Genomic DNA, 20,589 nt, shown 5'->3' with positions numbered 1-20,589 from the left:
TCAAGAAGTTAAGTACGTAGTGTATTTTCTAATTTAGAGAAATATGCTTGAATGATCCATAAACATAAGCATATAAGTGGGTCTTAACTCATACCTCGTATCACACGGGTATTTATCAGTTATCTAATAACTTAAATACTTCGTTAGGAGGCCCTAATGGGCTCCAAATTAACTAAACAAACCTGTCCTGTGACCCTTGTCACGAGCTGATCTCAACCAAATCATAAAATAACCATAAATACATAATTAATTAAATCACTAATTAACACCATACAAGGGTAATTTGGTCATTTCCACCTAGGCCCATTCTCAGGGTGTTACATATAGTATAATTAATGTAAAAAAATGAATTAATTTATTTATATTAAAAATCAATATCAATAATTTTATTAATAAGAAATCGGATAAATAAAAGAAAAAGAAATAAATTAAATAAAATACAAAAGTGTTCTACAAAATTCCATAAAGAGATAAGATCAAATAAAAAAAATATAAAAAAATTAAAGAAATAATGGGAGTCGGCCAATTTTTTTTTAAGAAAAAAAAAGAAAATTAAATGCATTATTTAACTTAACCTCCAGGTAATTATTTTAGTATAAATAGATGGGTTGAGGTTTCATTATTTTGTGCAAATTCTCTCATCTTCTCTAACCCTAAAAGATTTGTAAGTCTCTTTTCTTTCTCTTTTATTTTTTTGTTTTTGGTTTCTTTTTCTCATTTCTAGCCGATTTCCTTTTTAATTTAATAAATTATATACAACAAAAATAAATTACAATTAATATGTTATAATTAGTATTATGTATTGCTAGATATTATAAAAGTATTTTTATGAATTTATAATTCAAATTTATATTTAAAAACAATTAAAAATGAATTTAAATGTATATATATATATATATAAATTGCGAATTATAAATAATATATATATATATATATATATATGTATATATATATATATATATATATTATGTAACTATTTTGAGATAAAATAAATAATATATATATATATATATATATATATATATATATATATATATATATATATATATATATATATATATATATATATATATATATATATATATATTATGTACATATATATATTTATAAATAATATATAAATTGTGAATTAAATTACGTAATTTTTTTATCAGTAAAGTATAAACACTTATAATAATTATTTTGACCAGAATATATTTTATATATATTAAAAACGAATTTATAATGATTTATTGAGATTATAATTAACCGAAAAAGTTAAAAAAACAAAACTAATTGATTAAAAATCATATAAATTTGTGGGATCTGTTTAAAATTCATATTATTATTATTCTAACATTAAAATATAATTTATTTATTTTTAAAACCGTTAGAATAATTATTTTCTATTTATTTAATTTTTGATTTATATAATTTGTGTATAAATTGGGTATTAAATTATATAAATCAATAAAAAATAGTAATAATATTTTTTACAGACTATAAATAACTTATATTAATTATTAAAGTCGAAAATAGGATTTATATATTGTTTGGGATATTTATTATACCGAAGCTATTTAAAAGTGTATACAACGAATTTGAATTTTATAAAATAGCAAAAACAGTAAGATTTACATGAAAAGTATCCAGAACTATTAGAGAACATTTTTAAGTCGTTAGATAATTTTATGGAAGGGTTATTGTATTTAAATATTAGTATATGCGATTTATACATGTGTTCGAGTATTAAATCCCAAATAAATAATATATATAGTATAACATTAATTTATAAATTTTTTTGAGCTTATAACAATAGGTTGGAGTTATAAAAATTGCAAATATATTTATTAGGGTTGAATTTGTATTATTTGTAATTAAACTTGTTTTATGATTAAATCGAGAAACAAATAAAGGTAATTACGAAATAAATATAAAAACAAGATATAATATTATAATAAAAAATTTCCACAGTTTTTTATGCTTATATAAATGTATAAAAATTAAATTTATAATTATTTGGTATATATTTGAATTAAGAACGAATTTAAATATGGAATGTAAATATTTTGGTATGTATAATATATATAAAAAATATATTAATCAATTTATAATATTTTTAACTTAAGATCAGTAAATAAATATGTAATACATAATTATATATTTATTTAATCATATAATTAATTTTTATATAATTATGTATAATATTTGATCATTTAAAATAATATATAAACAAATATCAATTTATCATATATATTATTATCGTTATCTACTAATATTTAAATAAGTAATAAGATAATGTTATAGATTAACATGATTATAATTATGATCAATATCTAATATATCATACTTATCTAATATTAATAAATTTAAAACTTATGCAAATACATTATTGATATATTATAAAGTAATATTAATTAAACTATTAAAACATTAATATAATGAATACTATAAGTATATTAAATATACTAATATACAAAGTAACTTATCAATGTGTTGTATTCCTATACACATGCAACAAGTGAAAGCTATGATCATAACGAAAAACGTATGACTTATACGAACTTCACCGCTACTTACGGTCACATGATGATGTCTCAGACTGCTTATGGGAATAAGGTTTTGGATTAAAGGAAAGGTTGTAGACTAAGTCTAGCCGAAAGTTCCTGACCCCCCGCATCTGGTCATCTCTTGGCTTACTTGATAGCACCGAGATTTGGGCAAGGTTGTACAACATCTAAACATGAGTATGGTGGACACACAAACATGTTTAACAACTTAACAACTCATAAGTTTACTTATGAACCTTTTCTTGTTGGATTGAACAAACTAATGACCTAACTTATATCTCAAGGTTGAGATCTCGATCATTAACTTGCGTTCATTTCTTTCGTGGAATAATCTTCATCTGCTATGAAGGAGAACTTCATAACCCTGCTTTTTATTATTTTGTAATTATTTTACAAACTTTGGGGTGAGACACATGCTTGCTTTTAAACTGTTTTAGGCTTTGGACACAAGTACTCAAATTATAACTGTACTGCCATGCTATGTTTCATGCTAAATCCCTGCTGTGATATCGTTAGTTGCTACGTAAAAATGCAAACTTAATTATTGTGAGTAAGCCTATTGAGAGTAACGTCTCTGTTCATTGCACCGCTGGTCAATGGATACATAATAATGATTTAACGACACGAACGGATAAAGTGGCATGGGCTAAAATTTGTTTAGTCTTGATATCATACACCACAGCACTACTTTCGAACTGATATGTCTATATCAACTGCTTTAAACTAAATCTTGTGGTCTAAAATCCTTGATAAACCTATGAATTTCACCAACCTTTTTGGTTGACACTTTTAAGCATGTTTTGTATCAGGTGATTGCTAGCTCTGCTTGCTAATTGGTGATTGAATGCTGCTACTTGGAGTCTTCATATTGCCATTTTTATTGCATTAAACATTATTAGTTACATTTTTGATTTCAATGTAAACATTTATTATTTTCCGGTGCGATATTAATTATGTTTTTAATAAAAACGTATTATTTAGAGTCGTTATCGTTTATACACTTGTGTTTTGGTATTGGTTGGTCACATTTACCCCCGATCTCATTTAGGGGGTTTGACATCTCATGCTATGCTGTATCATTTATTGTATTATTGTTGTAAAATAGAAATATATAAATAAAAGCTTTGCTTTTCAAAAAATAATAATAATTAAGTAGTCCGTAATAATATATAAATTATGAATTATGAATGGGATGAAAGGGTGTTACTAAGATACAATTTATTTAAGGTTGTAACTAAAAATTCATATAATTCATAGTTTATATATAAGCTATATTCAATTTATTGGATTCATTCCTCGAACAAAAAAATTAAACTCGCGGGTTACACTTTTATTCAAAAAATAATTGTATAAAATAATTCTAAAATAATATAATTTATATTTTACTAATGCTACGTTCCATTACAAATTTTCAATGTACTCTAAATATTACGTAGTATATAATTTATATATTAAAATGATATTAATGGAGAGAAAAAAAAAATTGTAGACATTAAGTTACTAACACCACACAAAACCACTATTAAGATTTGTCAACACCACGGGCTCTTAAACTCAAAAGAACATATAAAATTCATCAACACCACGGGCTCTTAAACTCAAAAGAACTTTTAAAATTCGTCAACACCACGGGCTCTTAAACACAAAACAAATTTTTTAAATTTGTCACACCACGGGCTCTTAAACACAAAACAAATTTTTTAAATTTGTCACACCATGGGCTCTTAAACTTAAAAGAATTTTTAAAATTTGTCAACACCACGGACTCTTAAATAATTATTATATACTTTTTCTATATTTTTAGCATCGCTATTTACATATCAATATGAACTGCAAATTACATTTTAGCACGGTTTTTAATACACCCGTGTAACGCACTGACTCAAAAACCTAGTAATACATATAAATATAGATATAAATATAAATATAATGTAGGTATGTATATAATAAATATAACTATAATCTTTGTAAATCAAAGGGACCACCCATGTAACGTTTTTAAATATAAATGGGTGAGAAATATGATGTAAAACACAGGGACTATCCAAGTAAATTTTTCTAATACAAAATGATTATTTTTAAACATGTTAACTTAAGCGACCTATTTATCTCTTCTGGAAATTGAAGGATTGAATGCAATATGCAAATATAAGCCCGAATCCAATAACTAATCCGAAATGCACACCCGCAACAGCACCAAGAAAACTATGTTTGAACCCATAAAATCGATCCAGGTACCCCTTCACGGTTTCACCGTCCACAAGCAAATCATCATAGTCACCAAACTGTGATGCCACCGTGCCGTAGATGGTCCATGCCAACGGGTTACACCAATAGTACCACCTCCACCACACCGGAATTTTCTGTTACATTTTGATAAACAAACATAAACATCAATAGTTACTTACTGAGAACAAAAGTTAATTTTCAGTTGCATTTCGATAAACAAACTTAAACACCGAGGTTTACTCGTAAAGAATGAAAGGTTAAGGGGATGTTTGGATTTGCGATTTGAAAATTTATTATGCGTTTTAGATAATTATAGTCGAATAATCAGATGTAACAGAACGTTTAATAATCATATAATCGGTTTTCTAGGTGTTTGGTAAATCTGATTATTTGAAAACTTAAGGAATAATTAGTGAAAAAAAGGCGGTAAGGAAAATTGATCATGTTTTGTTGCAGTACCTGCCTGCTTTTTCATTTTCACGTTTTGAGTCTCTCATATCACAATTAATTGATTTTGATGCTTAATTTGACAAACATGAGTAATTAATTATTTACGATTTGAAAATGTGATAATCAAATACTCAGATTCTAAACGTAAAGCCAAACACCCCCTAATTTTATTATAATATTATAATTTTTTAATAGTAAAGTAAAATATTCATTAAAGAAACTAGCAAGCAGGTAGCAAATAAAAAAAATCAAATTGAGAGTGTTAAAATTTATTAAAGTTAAAGAAAATGAACTTACTGGTCGTGGGACGATGAAGCCGGAGAACAAATTAAAGAAGCCGTAAAAAGAAGCTGCAACGATGGCAGCAATGTTGGCGTTCGGGGTGATGGCGACAGTCATCATGCCGTAAAAAGTCATGTAGAGTAACAAGCAGAACAGGAAATAAATGTACCAAAAGAATTTGGAAGCGGTCCAATCGAATCCGATCATAGTGTAAACAATGATACAGTAAGTTATTGTTTGCATAAATATGTACGGTATCTCCACCAGAACCTACATCAAACGCGCACACATTAAATCCAGATCATTAAACTAACATAAATCAACCAAAAGGTTGTGGAATTCGAGTCTCGGTTTACATACATACATATGTATATATATATATATATATATATATATATATATATATATATATATATATATATATATATATATATATGTCATCATCAAGAGGAAATCACTTTTTTGAGGGGGAAGTAAAAAAATTTTCGTTTTTTTCGAATTTTTTTTCTTCGGACATCAAGTTTAGGTGAAAATATGAACATTTAAAAAAGACACTTTGTGATAATGGTATTATTTTTGCGGGAAAATGATCGAAGAAAAAATTGATAACATTCATCATGAGTAATGTTATTTCTAATAGTCCGTAATATTTTTGGAACGTTGTTTTCTTTCATCTTATATGAAGTTTTTTTTCAAAATTTAGCCTGATTTAGAGTTTAGGGTTTAAGGTAAACCCAAAACACTAAACCCTAAACTCTAAACCGTTCGTGTTAAAAATTCAATCCAAACCCTAATTTCTAAACCCTAAACCCTAATTTTTAAACCCTAAACCCTAATTTTTAAACCCTTATAGCTAAACCCTTGTTTTTGAACCATAATTTCTAAACCCTAATTGCTAAACCCGAATTTTTAAACCCTAAAAAAAAACTCAGAAAAAAACTCGGAAGAATAATAATACTCATGATGAATGTTTTCATTTTTTTTCTTCGAGCGTTTTCCCGCCAAAATAATAACATTCATCACAAAGTGTCTTTTTTAAATGTTCATATTTTCATGTGATCTTGATGTCAGGAAAAAAAAATCAAGAAAACGAAAAAAAAAAATTATTTCTACCACTTCCCCCCAAAAAAGTGTTTCCCTCTTGATTAAATTTCTCTCTCTCTCTCTCTATATATATATATATATATATATATATATATATATATATATATATATATATATATATATATATATATATATAGTGGTAGGATCAAGAGGGAAGTAACCAATCGGGGGGAAGCGGGGGGAAGCCAAACTTTTTTTTTCGTTTTTTGAAAAAACTTTATTCACGAACATTATAGATTGGATAAAAATATGAACATTTAATAAAGACACTTTGTGATAAATGTTTTTTATTTTGGCGGGAAAACGTTCGAAGAAGTAATATATAACAATTATCGTGTTTTTCGAGCGTATGTTGAGGTTTTAGATATTAGGGTATAGATATTAGGGTTTAGAAATTAGGGTTTATAGGGTTTAGATATTAAGGTTTAGAAATTTAGGGATTAGGGTTTAGATTTAGGGTTTAGATTTAGGATTTAGATTGAGTTTTTAACACGAACGGTTTAGAGTTTAGGGTTTAGGGTTTGGTGTTTTGGGTTTATGGAGTAAGCCCAAAACACCATACCCTAAACCCTAAACTTTAAATCGGGTTAAATTTTACTTCACAAAACATGAAAAAAAAAAAAAAAAAAAAAACGTTCACATTCTTCACGAACAATATTATCTTGAATGTGATTTTTGTCGATCGTTTTCCCGCCTAAATAATAACATTCATCACGAAGTGTCTTTTCTAAATGTTCATATTTTCGTGTGATCTTGATGCCGAAAAAAAAATTAAAAAAAAAACGAAAAGAAAATTTTTTTTTGCTTCCCCCCGATTGGTTACTTCCCCATTGATCATGCCCCTATATATATATATATATATATATATATATATATATATATATATATATATATATATATATATATATATATATATATAATAATAAGAGTAAATTATTCAGTTAGTCCTTATGATTGCATCGAAATTACTGAGTCAGTCCTTCAAGTTTTTTAATTATGTCAATAGTCTTTTAATTAGAAACTTGTTCCTCAATAGTCCTCAACTAAATAATGAATGTGAATAATTAAATATTTAAATGTTGTCATCAAGTCTATTGAACTTTAATAATTAAATGTTAGTAATTCAGATTAAAGGACTATCGAGGGAACAAGTTTTTTAATAGAGGACTATCTCGGCAATATGTTTCTAAATAAAGGACCATCAACGTAATTATAAATTTTAGAGGACCAAATCAGTAGCTTTGATATAACTATTAGTACCAACGATGTAATCTACTCTACTAATAAAAACCATGTTGGACAGAGTTACCTGAGCACAGGCATATGCTAAAGCGGAATACATTCCTGCGGCTCGTTCTCGGTAAAACACGGTGCGTTCGATGTCTACAACTGGCTGCACCGCCGATGCGTTTTGAACTCCAAGGAACAAAGTTGCCGCATACATAGAACCCATTGCGTTAGATAGATCTTGTTGGGTTTTCCTATAATTAGTATAGTACGAACTTAATCATTGATACATATGTATGAAAAATGTTACAAATGATTTATTTTCAGATTTGGATTGTTACCTTTTTTTACCAAGATCCCAGAATATAGTACCAAACATGATCCCGATAAAAGTGGTGAAAGCAAAACGAACAGCCGTGTAAGAAGGGTTTCGCCAGTAGGACAGACGTTGTTTCCATAAGCAAGCCATACATTGGACTAAAAAAGACCGTGAGTATTGTGTCGGGAAATAAAGGTCTTTGGTACCGGGAAGTGCGACGCTTAGTTCAGCAATAAGTGCCTTATTTCTCCTGTAACAGATGTCGGTTTTTATTATAAGCTAATAGTAATACAATTTGTGGAATGCAACATTATATGTGAAAATCCAAGTTACCTGAATAGTTCCGAGTTTCTGTAGATTTCAGTGAAATCGACGCCTAGAGCAATTTCTTGAGCGGTTGTACTGACTTCCAACATCCACGTCGCAGGGTTATATCCGTCTTTAATCTTACTAACCCCATCGATATCCTGGTTCATAATAATAGCACAGTTTTAAATTGTCAGGTCAAAAGTCAACATTTTGCAAAAAGTCAGGTCAAAGTCGGTATGAGTCGGTCAACAGTTCTAAAAGTCAGGTCAAAGTCGGTCTGAGTCGGGTCTGAGTCGGTCAAAAGTCAACATTTCGCAAAAAGAGTCAACATTTCACAAAAGTCATTTTTTTACAAAAACAGTAGAAATCCACATATAGTCTATTTCCCGCGAAAAGGTATTTGTACAAAATGGCCAAACATAAACAAGTATTTCTAGCAAACTGATTTTACAAGATTTTGTGCTACGTTTAAATTCGTATCGGACCTCGAAGTATTTTATCAGCTCACACGAATTCCTACCGACGGGCCCTACATATAATTCTTGTCCTCCTCTTTTCATCAAAAATAATTCATCGAAAGCTTCAAATATATCAATGCTAGGTTGATGAATGGTGCATACAACTGTTCTTCCTGTGTCAACAGTGTTCCTAACCGTCCTCATCACAATTGCAGCCGCTCGTGCATCTAACCCAGATGTCGGCTCGTCCATAAATATGATAGACGGGTTAGCCACAAGCTCAACTGCGATGGTTAACCTTTTTCTCTGTTCTGTTGACAGCCCATTAACACCTGGCAACCCAACTAATGCGTCTCTCAACGGGTTCAATTCCACTAGGTCCATCACCTCATCAACAAACATCTGCAAATAACAAATCACAATCAAAATTAACCATTTTTATTCTAAACTAATTAATAATAAATACAGGGTTTTGTCTACATTCAAGTATATTTATATTTACTCTAACCTTTCTGGTGTTTTCGGTAACATCTGTTGCCAACCTTAGCCAAGCTGAGTACATCAAAGATTCATAAACCGTAACATGAGGCGAATGGATATCATTTTGCTCGCAATATCCTGAGATCCGAGCAAAAGTTTCTTGCTTTTTTGGGTAACCCGAGATCCTGATGTCGCCCTCGATATACCCACCCGTCTTTCTACCCGCTAATACATCCATTAAAGTAGTTTTTCCCGCACCACTAACTCCCATTAAGGCAGTCAAAACACCGGGCCTAAAAGCTCCACTCACACTCTTGAGTAACAGCAATCTATCTTCATTTGTTCCTTGATCTCTCATTTCCTAACATAATATAATTAATTTATGACGCTCATAGTAATAGTAATACATAGTAATAGTAATTAGTAATAAATATTAAATAAAACACTTTTTTGGTAAATTGTTAGAACGTTACATGAGGCATGTCGACGGAGTATTTGACATCATTGAAGGTAATTGAATGGGGTTCAAATGGAAGAATCATTCCTTTCTTCTTGGTTCGATCGCCTCCGCTCCCACTAGAAGATAGCTCAACAGCATTTTTGTCACTGTCGTTTTGTGATGATACAGATCGAGATTGCCCCAACGCTAAAATATTTCACGATAAACGTTACCAAATGGGCATAACTATTCTTATTTCTTATTCTTATTCTAAGTTATAACATCATTCTATTCAAGTACCAAAATGTAGAGGTAGATAGATAGATAGATACTCACGATTGAGAAACTCAAGAGACAAACCGAAACACGAATTGAAGAGAAATATAAATCCAACGGAGGACGCAATCGCAATCCAATACCAGTAAGCTTCTGCGAACAATCCTCGAGTGGTGATGATAGATTTCCCTAGTGTCGTACTCGTACCATTTAAAGGCTGCATATAATATGGAAATGGTAACGATTTAAGAAATTTTTTTAGGGTGATGATCCATAGACAACTAGCTATTCTCTATACCCAATCAAATATGCTTTAAAGTGTTGTACTGTATAACATCATAAAACATGTTTGGTTGTGTATGGATAAAATTTGGTTGTGTACAAATCACGTCCCATTATTTTATCAATGTAAAATGAGGTCAAGAGTAAGAAAATCGTGACTTGCCTTATTCCATCTGTCCCCGAGAAATTCATTAACCGTGATACCGTTCATGACGTACATCATTGGGGATATCCAGTAGCCCCATATCCACCACTTTTTCACATTATCTGCAACGAGAAATTATTATATTTGAAATTGAAAATGAACCGTTTTATTACTACAACTTAATCAACGTTTAACTTAAAATCACCTCGTGAAAGGATAAAGCCACCCAATGCAACGATTATGAGAAGCGAAAATGAACCAAACGTATTTGCAACAATCATGTTACGACCAATTGACCCAATGAAACGAAACAATGCAGCAGACACTTGGTTACTAACAAAGAGTATAAGGAAATGCTTCATAAATCTGCCAAAAGGTGTACATTCGGTAAAGATATATATATATATATATATATATATATATATATATATATATATATATATATATATATATATATTCAAGTAAAAATGGAACAAAAAGTTGTAATTCGAAAAAGATGACTAACACTGAGAAATGGGGATCAAATCCTATGACGTAGTATGTGAGAATTGTCCATAGGCCTGCTTCAAGAAACGAAACGGGAATCTTGACTACCCATGACGGAAGAGCGTAGGCCCACGAGGGATAAAACCGAAAGTCCCGTTGCTTGTAAAATACAGGAAGCTTTGCAATTGTCATTGGAATTTCAGACATCCCGTTAAACATGATCATCATCACACCGAAATAAAGAGCACCATTATATTTCCCTCCATCCTCTAAAGTATTTCTATGCATCTCGGTTCGTAAAAACACGGTCATAGTCGTTAATGCCATGATAAACAGCTGAAACAACACAAAACGATAACAATATTGATTACAGCTATTCAAGAAAACTCATATCCTGGAAAACAGCTGAAACTTATGTATAAGTATGAATTCATAATATTTTATTTCTCGAACGGAAAACAGTTTAGGAAGTTGTATTTATAAACAATAGACTTTTGTCTACTTTCAGCCCAGCCCTGTTTTAGCTAATGAAATTAATTAATTTGGCTCATTATATATGAAGAAGAAGAATAATTAAAAACTTAAATTGACTAAGTAAACATGTAAAAAATATCATTATCGAAGTTACAAGGTTTTTCTCTGTTCGTGTTATTCGGTAGGGCGAGTATTCCGACCCAATACGCTAACGTACGCGGTTAAGCCGAATTACTTTAACTCTGTGACCGTTTCCAACCCATCCCTGCCGACCACAAAATTCGAACTTGAGATCTCTTGTATGGATATTAGGCCCAACCAATGGGCTATCTTGTGAGGGTTGTCATAATTTTCATTATCGTATGTATAAACACTAGTGAAATGACCCGTGGAACCACGGGTTTGTTTAAACGAAACAGTTTAATGATATGTTTTAGGTATTAAGTGAACGTAAATGCTAAAGTCATTTAGTTTAGTACCACAGATTTGTTTAAACGAAACAGTTTAATGATATGTTTTAGGTATTAAATGAACGTAAATGCTAAAGTCATTTAGTTTAATAACCCGAAGAACCACAAAATCCGACTAAGAAACTCGTCAGCTGAACATTTCATCAAACACCTAAAATGCATATTAAACAATCCACATCAAATCATAAGAGATAATATTGGTTGTCATTTTTTTTTAAAAGTGTAAATTAAAATATAAATTTAGAATTGGTTTCCTTCTGCTTAACTTTTATACCTTCTCGTACTCAATTTAAAATAATTATTAAAATAATTCAAAATTATTTAATTTTAATAATTAAAATAATTATTAATAAGATTTAATAATAATAAATAATTAATAAGATTTAATTTTAATTCAAAATTATTTAGATTAATGACATCACCCACCATGTTTAGATTTTTTCTTTTTCTTTTTGATTTTTTCTTAACAAAAGAATTAGTATGACATCATCATTGTAGGATTTTAATATTAACTATAGATAAGCCAACAATAGTATGACACTTACTTGGGTCAATTTGAAGTAGTAAACAAATGAATTTCTCTTAACAAGCAAGACCTCTCTATCAAAACAAGCTTTGAAAAGCTCTTTTGTACTTAAACCGTACTTCTCGGTTGTAAGAGCAGCCGGGTGGCTTCGGCTTTTGTCAAACGGGGTTCGAAGATCATTCTCGAGTCTCTTTCCTATATGGAACGACTTAAAAGAATCTGAAAATTCCCGAGCCGAAACGAATCTGTAATGCTCATTTCTTCTCATCCAATATTGTTGTTGATCTTTCTTTGATGTCACCTGTATAACACAGCTCCCACATCATCATGCATTATCATCATCATATAAGATTTAGTGAATACTTACTTCTTGCAAGAAATCGGCAACACCTTTCCTCTCGGGACATTTGAACCCCATAAATTCAAAAAACTCGAGCACATTATCACGTGGTCCTTGATACACTATTATTCCGTCGGTTAGAAGAATGATGTCATCAAATAAGTCATACGTCTCGGGTGCTGGCTGAAGGAGAGAAATAACTGCGGTTCCTTCGAGAATATGCGTAAATTGTTTAAGCGATTTCACGATTTGGAAAGTTGTAGAACTATCTAAACCGGTAGATATCTCGTCCATAAGTAGAACCTTTGACGGTCCAACTATCATTTCACCTAAAAATTATAATACGAGTAGTTTACAAATTAGCCTAAACGTCTCATACGTGATATATTTCAAAACAAACGTTATTTACCAGTCGTAACTCGCTTCTTTTGCCCACCCGAAATCCCCCTTATCATTCGATCCCCTACCATGGTATCTGCACAAATGTCTAACCCCAACAACTGCACATAAAACAATTTACGTTAGATTTACAAATATTTGATATTCATTCATGTACATAAAAGTCGAAAAAATTTATACCTTTAGAGTGTAATCGGTCACCACATTTGCTTCTTGACCTTCTGATGCTGCAGCCTACATATTTATAAATTGAGTACCTAATTCAGATTACTACGAGTATAAAAGAAGACATAAAAAAACATATTATTTTTCCTGAATTTCGGTTTTGTTTTGTACCTTCATGAAGACATCGATATCGGGATCAGGTTTTATGTTTGCATTTATCTCTCTTCTTGACAACTCTGCCAACATCTCTGCAATTTAAGCAACACAATGTTACAAAAATACTAGTTTGTGGTAATAATCAATTATTAGTGAATTTTGATTATTAATTTCATGCTAACCGTAACGCGATCCAATCCCTTGGCATCTTGCAGAAAAAGCCAATGTTTCTCTAACAGTCATTTCTCCAATATGAACATCGTTTTGACTTATATAAGCAGAAGTTCTTTCGGGTACAAACTCATGTAATTCATGTCCGTTATATGTCACCTTACCCGAGCTCTATGATTACAAAATTAAACAACAACAACAACAAAACCCAATACTACATGAGTGGTGTATGGGGGAAGTGAGATGTAGACAATCCTTCCCCTATCCGAGAATAAAAGAGAAGTCATTTTTCCACATAGAGTGAAACACTCTCAAAAGTGGAGAAAGTCATCCCTCTCTCTATTCGATGAATAGAGAGATTGCTTCCGAGTGGACCTCCGGCCAGTAAGTAGGAAAAAAATTTAAAAAATTAAAAATTAAAAATAAAATAATAAAATAAAATAAAATTGAGACGCCATGAAAATGGTAGAATCAAATTTCCATGGGTTTTAAATCCTGCCTGGAATTCAATTTAGGCTCTAAGCGGCAGTCAAGACGCCAATAATTCGACGCTTGCTGTTGACTCAAAAAATAGAGCCCATACAAAATTAAACAAATTTGATCATATAGTTTTAGCAAAAAGATTGACAAAATTTTGAAATGTTTCAGTCTTGAAATGAATCACTGCGAATAACAAGTTTACCTGAAGTTCTTTATCGAGCTTCCCAGCCATGGCTAACAACAGTGTCGTTTTCCCTGAACTTGGTGGGCCCAAAAGTAATGTCATCCTGCAAACATTTTTTGCTATGTTAGATTTTTTTAAGGGATTATGATGAGATATAATCATGTTGTTTCGACTCACCTGCTAGGTTTAACGATCCCGCTAACATTGTCAAGGATGGTTATATGCTTTTTTGAATTCGGAAGCAGACGGAATAAGCTCAAGAACATCTGATGATAGGATCAAACATGTCTATATCAATAAAAAGATTTAAATAAATTGTATGCAAATATGCATATATTATATTAGATTTAGATAGAATAATAACTAATTATTACCTCAAATATATCAATATGGAAGTTAATGAAACTAGGTAAAGCTCTGCTTCCAGTGTTGACATCAGCCTCCACTGTCAAATTCTCATATTGAACTTCAATTGTTGGCAAATCAATCCCAACCCTATTAACATTTCCATTTAATAAATTAAATTTAATTAATTAATAATAATTATCGATTAAAGTAAACACAAATCAAATTCCACATGAATAAGTTTCATAATCAAATTATTGTAATGTAATTTAAGACAGATATATTTGTTCCTCCTTCTATCAAATTTCAAACCCCAACTCCAAAAAATTAGAACTTTTTATATGCTTTTATTGAAAATGAGTAGTAATTAAATCTACCGGCCGGTAAGTGATATACCATCATCTTCTCCTTCTCATACTGCTTATGTGGTATCAAATTCATACCCATATTCTTAAAGTTTAAAGTATATTATATTTTAAATTTTAATTCAAAAAACTCAGTAACAAACCCTAACGGTAGAAACTCACAACACCCACTATCAAGCATTGGTCTTTCAAAGATTATTACGGAGTATTTTTAATTTTTTTTTTCGTTTGTGGAACGCTTTGTAATTATTCTGTAATTTTTTTTTTTTAGTTTGTGTAACGCTACAAACTAGTAGAAGGTTTCGTCAAATTATTCTGGTTAAAGAATATTTTTAGGTAATACTATTGTGGGTGATCAACCTAAATAATTTAGTGTTCATTGATTAATAGGTACATTCTTAACTTAAATTGAGATTTAAGCGATAAATCTCAGTTATTAATCATATAATGGGCGAGACAATCAGATGTGATTACTTGATCATATAATGAGCGAGACAATCGTATGTGATTAACAACCCTTAAATTAATATAATCACATGTACATGTGATTAACATATTACTCTTCCTTTATTTTTTATGTTTTAATCTTGATTGTTAATGTTAATTGTTAATCACATGTGATCCAAGGCTGGTAATCACATGTGATTTTTCCGCCCATCATATGAGGATTTATCCTTTAAATCTCAACTTAAATTAAAGATATAACTGAATATATCCCATGAGTGGGTGGTGATATATCCACCACCATTTTTACTACACCCACCATCATCGATGCTGAATAATCTAAAAGATTTAAAAGTTTTGAATGAAATTGTTTCTGAATAAAAATATTATATGGATTGTTTGATAATCATTTTCAACGAATAATAATGTGAATGTTTTAAAATAACTTTATTAATCTTTGACATAAAAACAAACTTAAATATATTTGTTTAATAAGTGTTATTGATATAATTTAAAAAAAATATATTACATAAAATTTTGATGCTTAATGGTTAAAAGATAGTTTCAACTCTGAATGGTTTAGTATTGTATGTTAAACTATCCAGCACCATCGATCATTCAGATTATAGAAACAAACGCACTGAATGTTGAATAGTTCAACATTTGACGCTAAACCATTTAATTAAGAGACAAACAAATGCACCTTAAGACAAATTTGTATAAATCATCCATTATTCCTTTTCCCTTGTTCACCGTATCAATATATAATTGCACAAATAATCTTTAGACATTACTTATTCTCAATTACTTACATCTTTAGTCCTAACTAGTGGGTGGCCCAGCCAACTCCGTTGGGCTGAACAACTGGGCCCAAATGTCCAAAAATAATAGCATACGGTATATAAGTCAATAATAACCTTTATATTCTTTTATATTCTTGAATGTTTAATTTTAGTGAGTGACGTCAGCATGTACTGTTTCTACCGACCAACATACTTCGGCTCTTATACTTATTAGAAATGAGAAGTAACTGTTCCATTAAATTTAACTCATGTGCTAAGTCTTGTACTTACACAAAAGTTATTTACAATTAAAGGATGACAATTTGAGTTAAGTTTTTTCACTCTCTCATACAAAAGTTAGATAAAAGTTTTTTCACATGTCAATTGTTGAATTGATCTTATAAACTCTAATTTCATATTAGATTGATCTGAAATTGCAAAACATGTAAAAGGACTGCCATACTGTACTAAAACGATGGACCATTTATCTACTGTTCTTTATATTTTTACATACTAGAGGTTCCAATGTAAACCAATTGGTATGTAACTAAATAGGTCAACTATTGCAATCAAATGCCTCAAACAACGCGCACCAATTTGTTGGTGATCAATTGCGTATAAAGCTATACCAATTTGCCATTTATCAAAAGACCATTTTTTTTTTTTTTTAAAGCAAGAAGGTAATATATTAATTAATATTAATATAACTACACCAAAACAAAGCAAGGCACGTTCTCTTTTAACTAATTTTTGTATTTGTCTCATGTGAGATACTGCGAAAAAACTTAACCTAAATTGTCATCATTTGAATGCTAATAACTTTTGTATAAGTGACTTCCACATGAGTTAAACTTGATGAAAGTTAATTTTTGTTAGGGCTAAAGATGTAAATGGCAACAAATACTGTTTTAAGGACTATTAGTGCAGTTATAAATTAGTAGGGATGAAAATAACAAAAAAAAAAACAAAATTAATAACAAATGGTTGATTTAAGCAAGTCTATATTTAATGAAAATCTAAATGGTCTTTTTTCTAAAAAAACAATCTCACATATATTTAAAATAAGTTAATTGTATTTAGTCGGATTACTCGCCCCCTTTCCAGATAATCTGAACATGAAAAACCTTACAACTTTTGAGTTAATTATATTTAGTGATTGTTTACTTTTAAAGAAATTATAAATCTAAAAAAAGTATGAGATTTAATAATCAAATTTAGTAGTACATATATAATGTGAACGATACTTGAAAAAAATGTGTAAAGTATAAAATTTTTACTAGTAAATGAATCATTCACAACCGTATGCTGCTAGTGAGGTGTAAGTTTAATAATAACTCTTATAAAATAAATTGTTGATAATGCAAATTTTACGAAACTTAACTATTTTGATCATACCAATTTTGTATGAAATCTGATGTTATTGATTTAAAGGCTCAAATATCATCAACTCAAAGTACCACAACTTTCACTACCTAAATTTAAAGTGGGGCCAAACCCCTTTAAGCTTCCCCTAATCACCTCAATAGCATTAATGGTGATAGGCATGTGAATGCATTTATGATAATTTAATGGTGTGATAAGGGTGGGAATACATTTATTCATTATTTTATAGATAAGTTCAAAAGAAAAAAAAAATTGTGATGCTTTTTTTCTTTTATGATCCTGATCTAATAATATATATCTATACATTATTATAAATCACGTACTATTAATTCTACGTGTCAATTTCTCCATTAAGCTGAATTAAATTTGCACACGTGTCAATTTCTTAATTAAATTAAATTAAATAATCTTACATGTCATTATCTCAATTAAACTGAATTAAATAATAATAACTTTCTAAAATAACTCACTGGTATGTGATTTTCCTAATAGCTTATTTAATTACGTTTGGAATCAGAATAATAATCCAAATATAATTAGATCTCTAATTCAAATCAAATTCGTTACTGTTTCTTACTTTAGAAGTTATTTCTTTGTTTTATAATTCACCCTCAACTAATTGAAAAGTACTTGATTTATTAAGTTTCCATAATTATAGGCATAAACAATACTTCGTAAATAATTGAAATTTATATTTTAGTATCTTCTTATAATTTGATGCCCAACTTCTAGTCAAATTTATTCATTATTCGACATAAGATCAATATTCATATATGAGATATGTAATTAAAATGTTGAGATAAAACTATTTTTGTTTAATAACTATTTTTAAAAAATATCATGTAACGATTATCATGCTCCTAATTATAGAAGATTATCATGCAACGATTCTATTTTATTTACGTTTTCATATTCCTATTTATAGTCTACGTTTGATCTATTACATATGTAATTGTCGTTAATGCTAACAATTTTAAAAATTAATATTTACGATTTCCAACCAACGAACGAGAAACTTCTATGTTCCTAATTATAATTTACATTTGATCGATAAAATCTGTGATTGTCTTCAATACTAACGATTTAAAAACTAATATTTATAATTTACGTTCAACGAACGGGCTCATAAAACTTCATGTTCCTAATTATAGTCTACATTTGATCGATTGTAATTGTCGTTAATACTAATGATTTTAAAAGTTAATATTTACAATTTCCGTTCAACGACCGGGATATATATATATATATATATATATATATATATATATATATATATATATATATATATATATATATATATATATATATATATATATAATCAGAAAATCAATGTCATCCTTCTGGCTTTTTTGCGTGAGAATCATGATACGTGAGATTAACGTAGTTATAAACTTCAAAAAAAGTTCTATTTTTGACTCTTTTTTCAATTAAAGTGTTCAGAGTTTCTATTTTATATCTTTCACCAAATTTTTGTAATTTTTGTTGTTGTTGTTCTTGTAAAACTCACAAAGCTTTCTATATACCAATTTCAATCAACATGAAATAATGAAAAATTCAATACCTGTCTATTCTGTTTCTAAGCTTCAACAAAAACTTTTCATTATCTTCATCAGCAATATTTACGAGTCTATCAAGTAATCGTTTTCGATCTTCATAGCTAAGATTGTCTACATCAACTTCATTCGACGGCCCAGATGATCCAAACAATAAACCTTTCTTTAAACGATCAAAAGTTGGAAGCTTTTCAAGTGACGCCCATTTAAGAGCTTCTTCATCATCTTCTTCACGCGTAGATCGCGAAAAAACATCCATCCCAGTGTTCCTCCATACCGACGTACTTCCCGATCTTAAACTCCCCATTCCTCCATTACTTCTAGAGCTTAAACTCCCTAACCTTATACTTCTACTAGCTTTATATATGTCACTCCCATCCATTATTACAAAAAATCAAATCAAACAACCTCAGAAGAAAATGTTTAAAAAAAGAAGTTGATGAGGTTAACTAGCAAGAATCAATCAAGAACATGAAGGGTGTTGTTGTTGTTTTTTTTTTTTTTTTTTTTTTTTATCAAGGTGATCCCATTTAGAAGAAAAGGGGCTCACCATGAGAAACTAAAGGTAATTAACAGTGTAAGATATGTTTGTTCTCAGAATTAGCACAATATATATATATTCATTGTAGTGTGGCTACAAGCTAGTAGTATTATTATGTTGCAAGTAAATACCCATTTTAATATAACCCACCATGGTTCTGTTTTATAAATAACTACCTATCTAGCTAGCTACGTGATTACATATTAAACGTGCAACCGGTTAAGCACACCGCATAGGAATAACGTGAAACGACCATTATGTGCTGAGTAGATGTAGTGTATATTTTTTTTTTTAAAGCTAAATTTATTAAGACCACAAGAAATACAATATGGCTTCTAGATGACACAAGCAATCCAAAGGAAACTATACAACGAGACACAAAACGCAAAACGAACCTATACAGGATAATATTTACTAAACAAAGCAACACTAATACACTATGAACACAAAGCTAAATGCTCAAAGGAAACTAGAAACCATATTAGCCCATACCAATCCTTGACGAACATAAGGCACCGAAATTGGATTTATAAGCAATTGATGCCAAACGATCGCGATCTTCTTTGCACTCTTTGAAAGCCACTCGAAATTTTAAATTAATTGGATGTTGGTTAAGATTTTCGATGTCGACTTGCATTTATTGTGAAACAATTTAAGATTTCGATTCTTCCAAATTAAGTAACCACAAACTCATCTAACCGTTTGTCATACTAATCGACCCGCCTTCAATTTATTTTGGTCGTGATATAGATCAAACACATTGTCCCAAGTAATAC

At 29.7% G+C, this 20,589-nt stretch overlaps 1 protein-coding gene across 1 annotated transcript; it reads right to left on the bottom strand.

Annotated features, from left to right (window-relative positions):
• Positions 1-4,491: 4,491 nt before the first annotated feature.
• LOC139839754 (pleiotropic drug resistance protein 1-like) lies at positions 4,492-19,840 on the bottom strand. Its single transcript, XM_071829904.1, has 22 exons — positions 19,281-19,840; positions 14,775-14,895; positions 14,578-14,666; positions 14,419-14,503; positions 13,748-13,907; positions 13,581-13,657; positions 13,425-13,478; positions 13,255-13,345; positions 12,873-13,174; positions 12,525-12,806; positions 11,055-11,371; positions 10,755-10,915; positions 10,568-10,671; positions 10,183-10,339; positions 9,881-10,053; positions 9,436-9,768; positions 8,955-9,329; positions 8,494-8,627; positions 8,183-8,410; positions 7,924-8,095; positions 5,526-5,780; positions 4,492-4,912 (listed from the first exon to the last, which is right to left on the bottom strand). Exons 1-22 carry the CDS (start codon positions 19,652-19,654, stop codon positions 4,655-4,657), a joined length of 4,302 nt encoding a protein of 1,433 aa, XP_071686005.1. The 5' UTR covers positions 19,655-19,840; the 3' UTR covers positions 4,492-4,654.
• Positions 19,841-20,589: the final 749 nt, after the last annotated feature.

Source organism: Rutidosis leptorrhynchoides, chromosome 4 (genome assembly GCF_046630445.1).
Source record: "Rutidosis leptorrhynchoides isolate AG116_Rl617_1_P2 chromosome 4, CSIRO_AGI_Rlap_v1, whole genome shotgun sequence".
NCBI lineage: Eukaryota > Viridiplantae > Streptophyta > Magnoliopsida > Asterales > Asteraceae > Rutidosis > Rutidosis leptorrhynchoides.
Note: the sequence above shows the minus strand (reverse complement) of the source record. Positions and strands in the feature narration are given on the sequence as shown.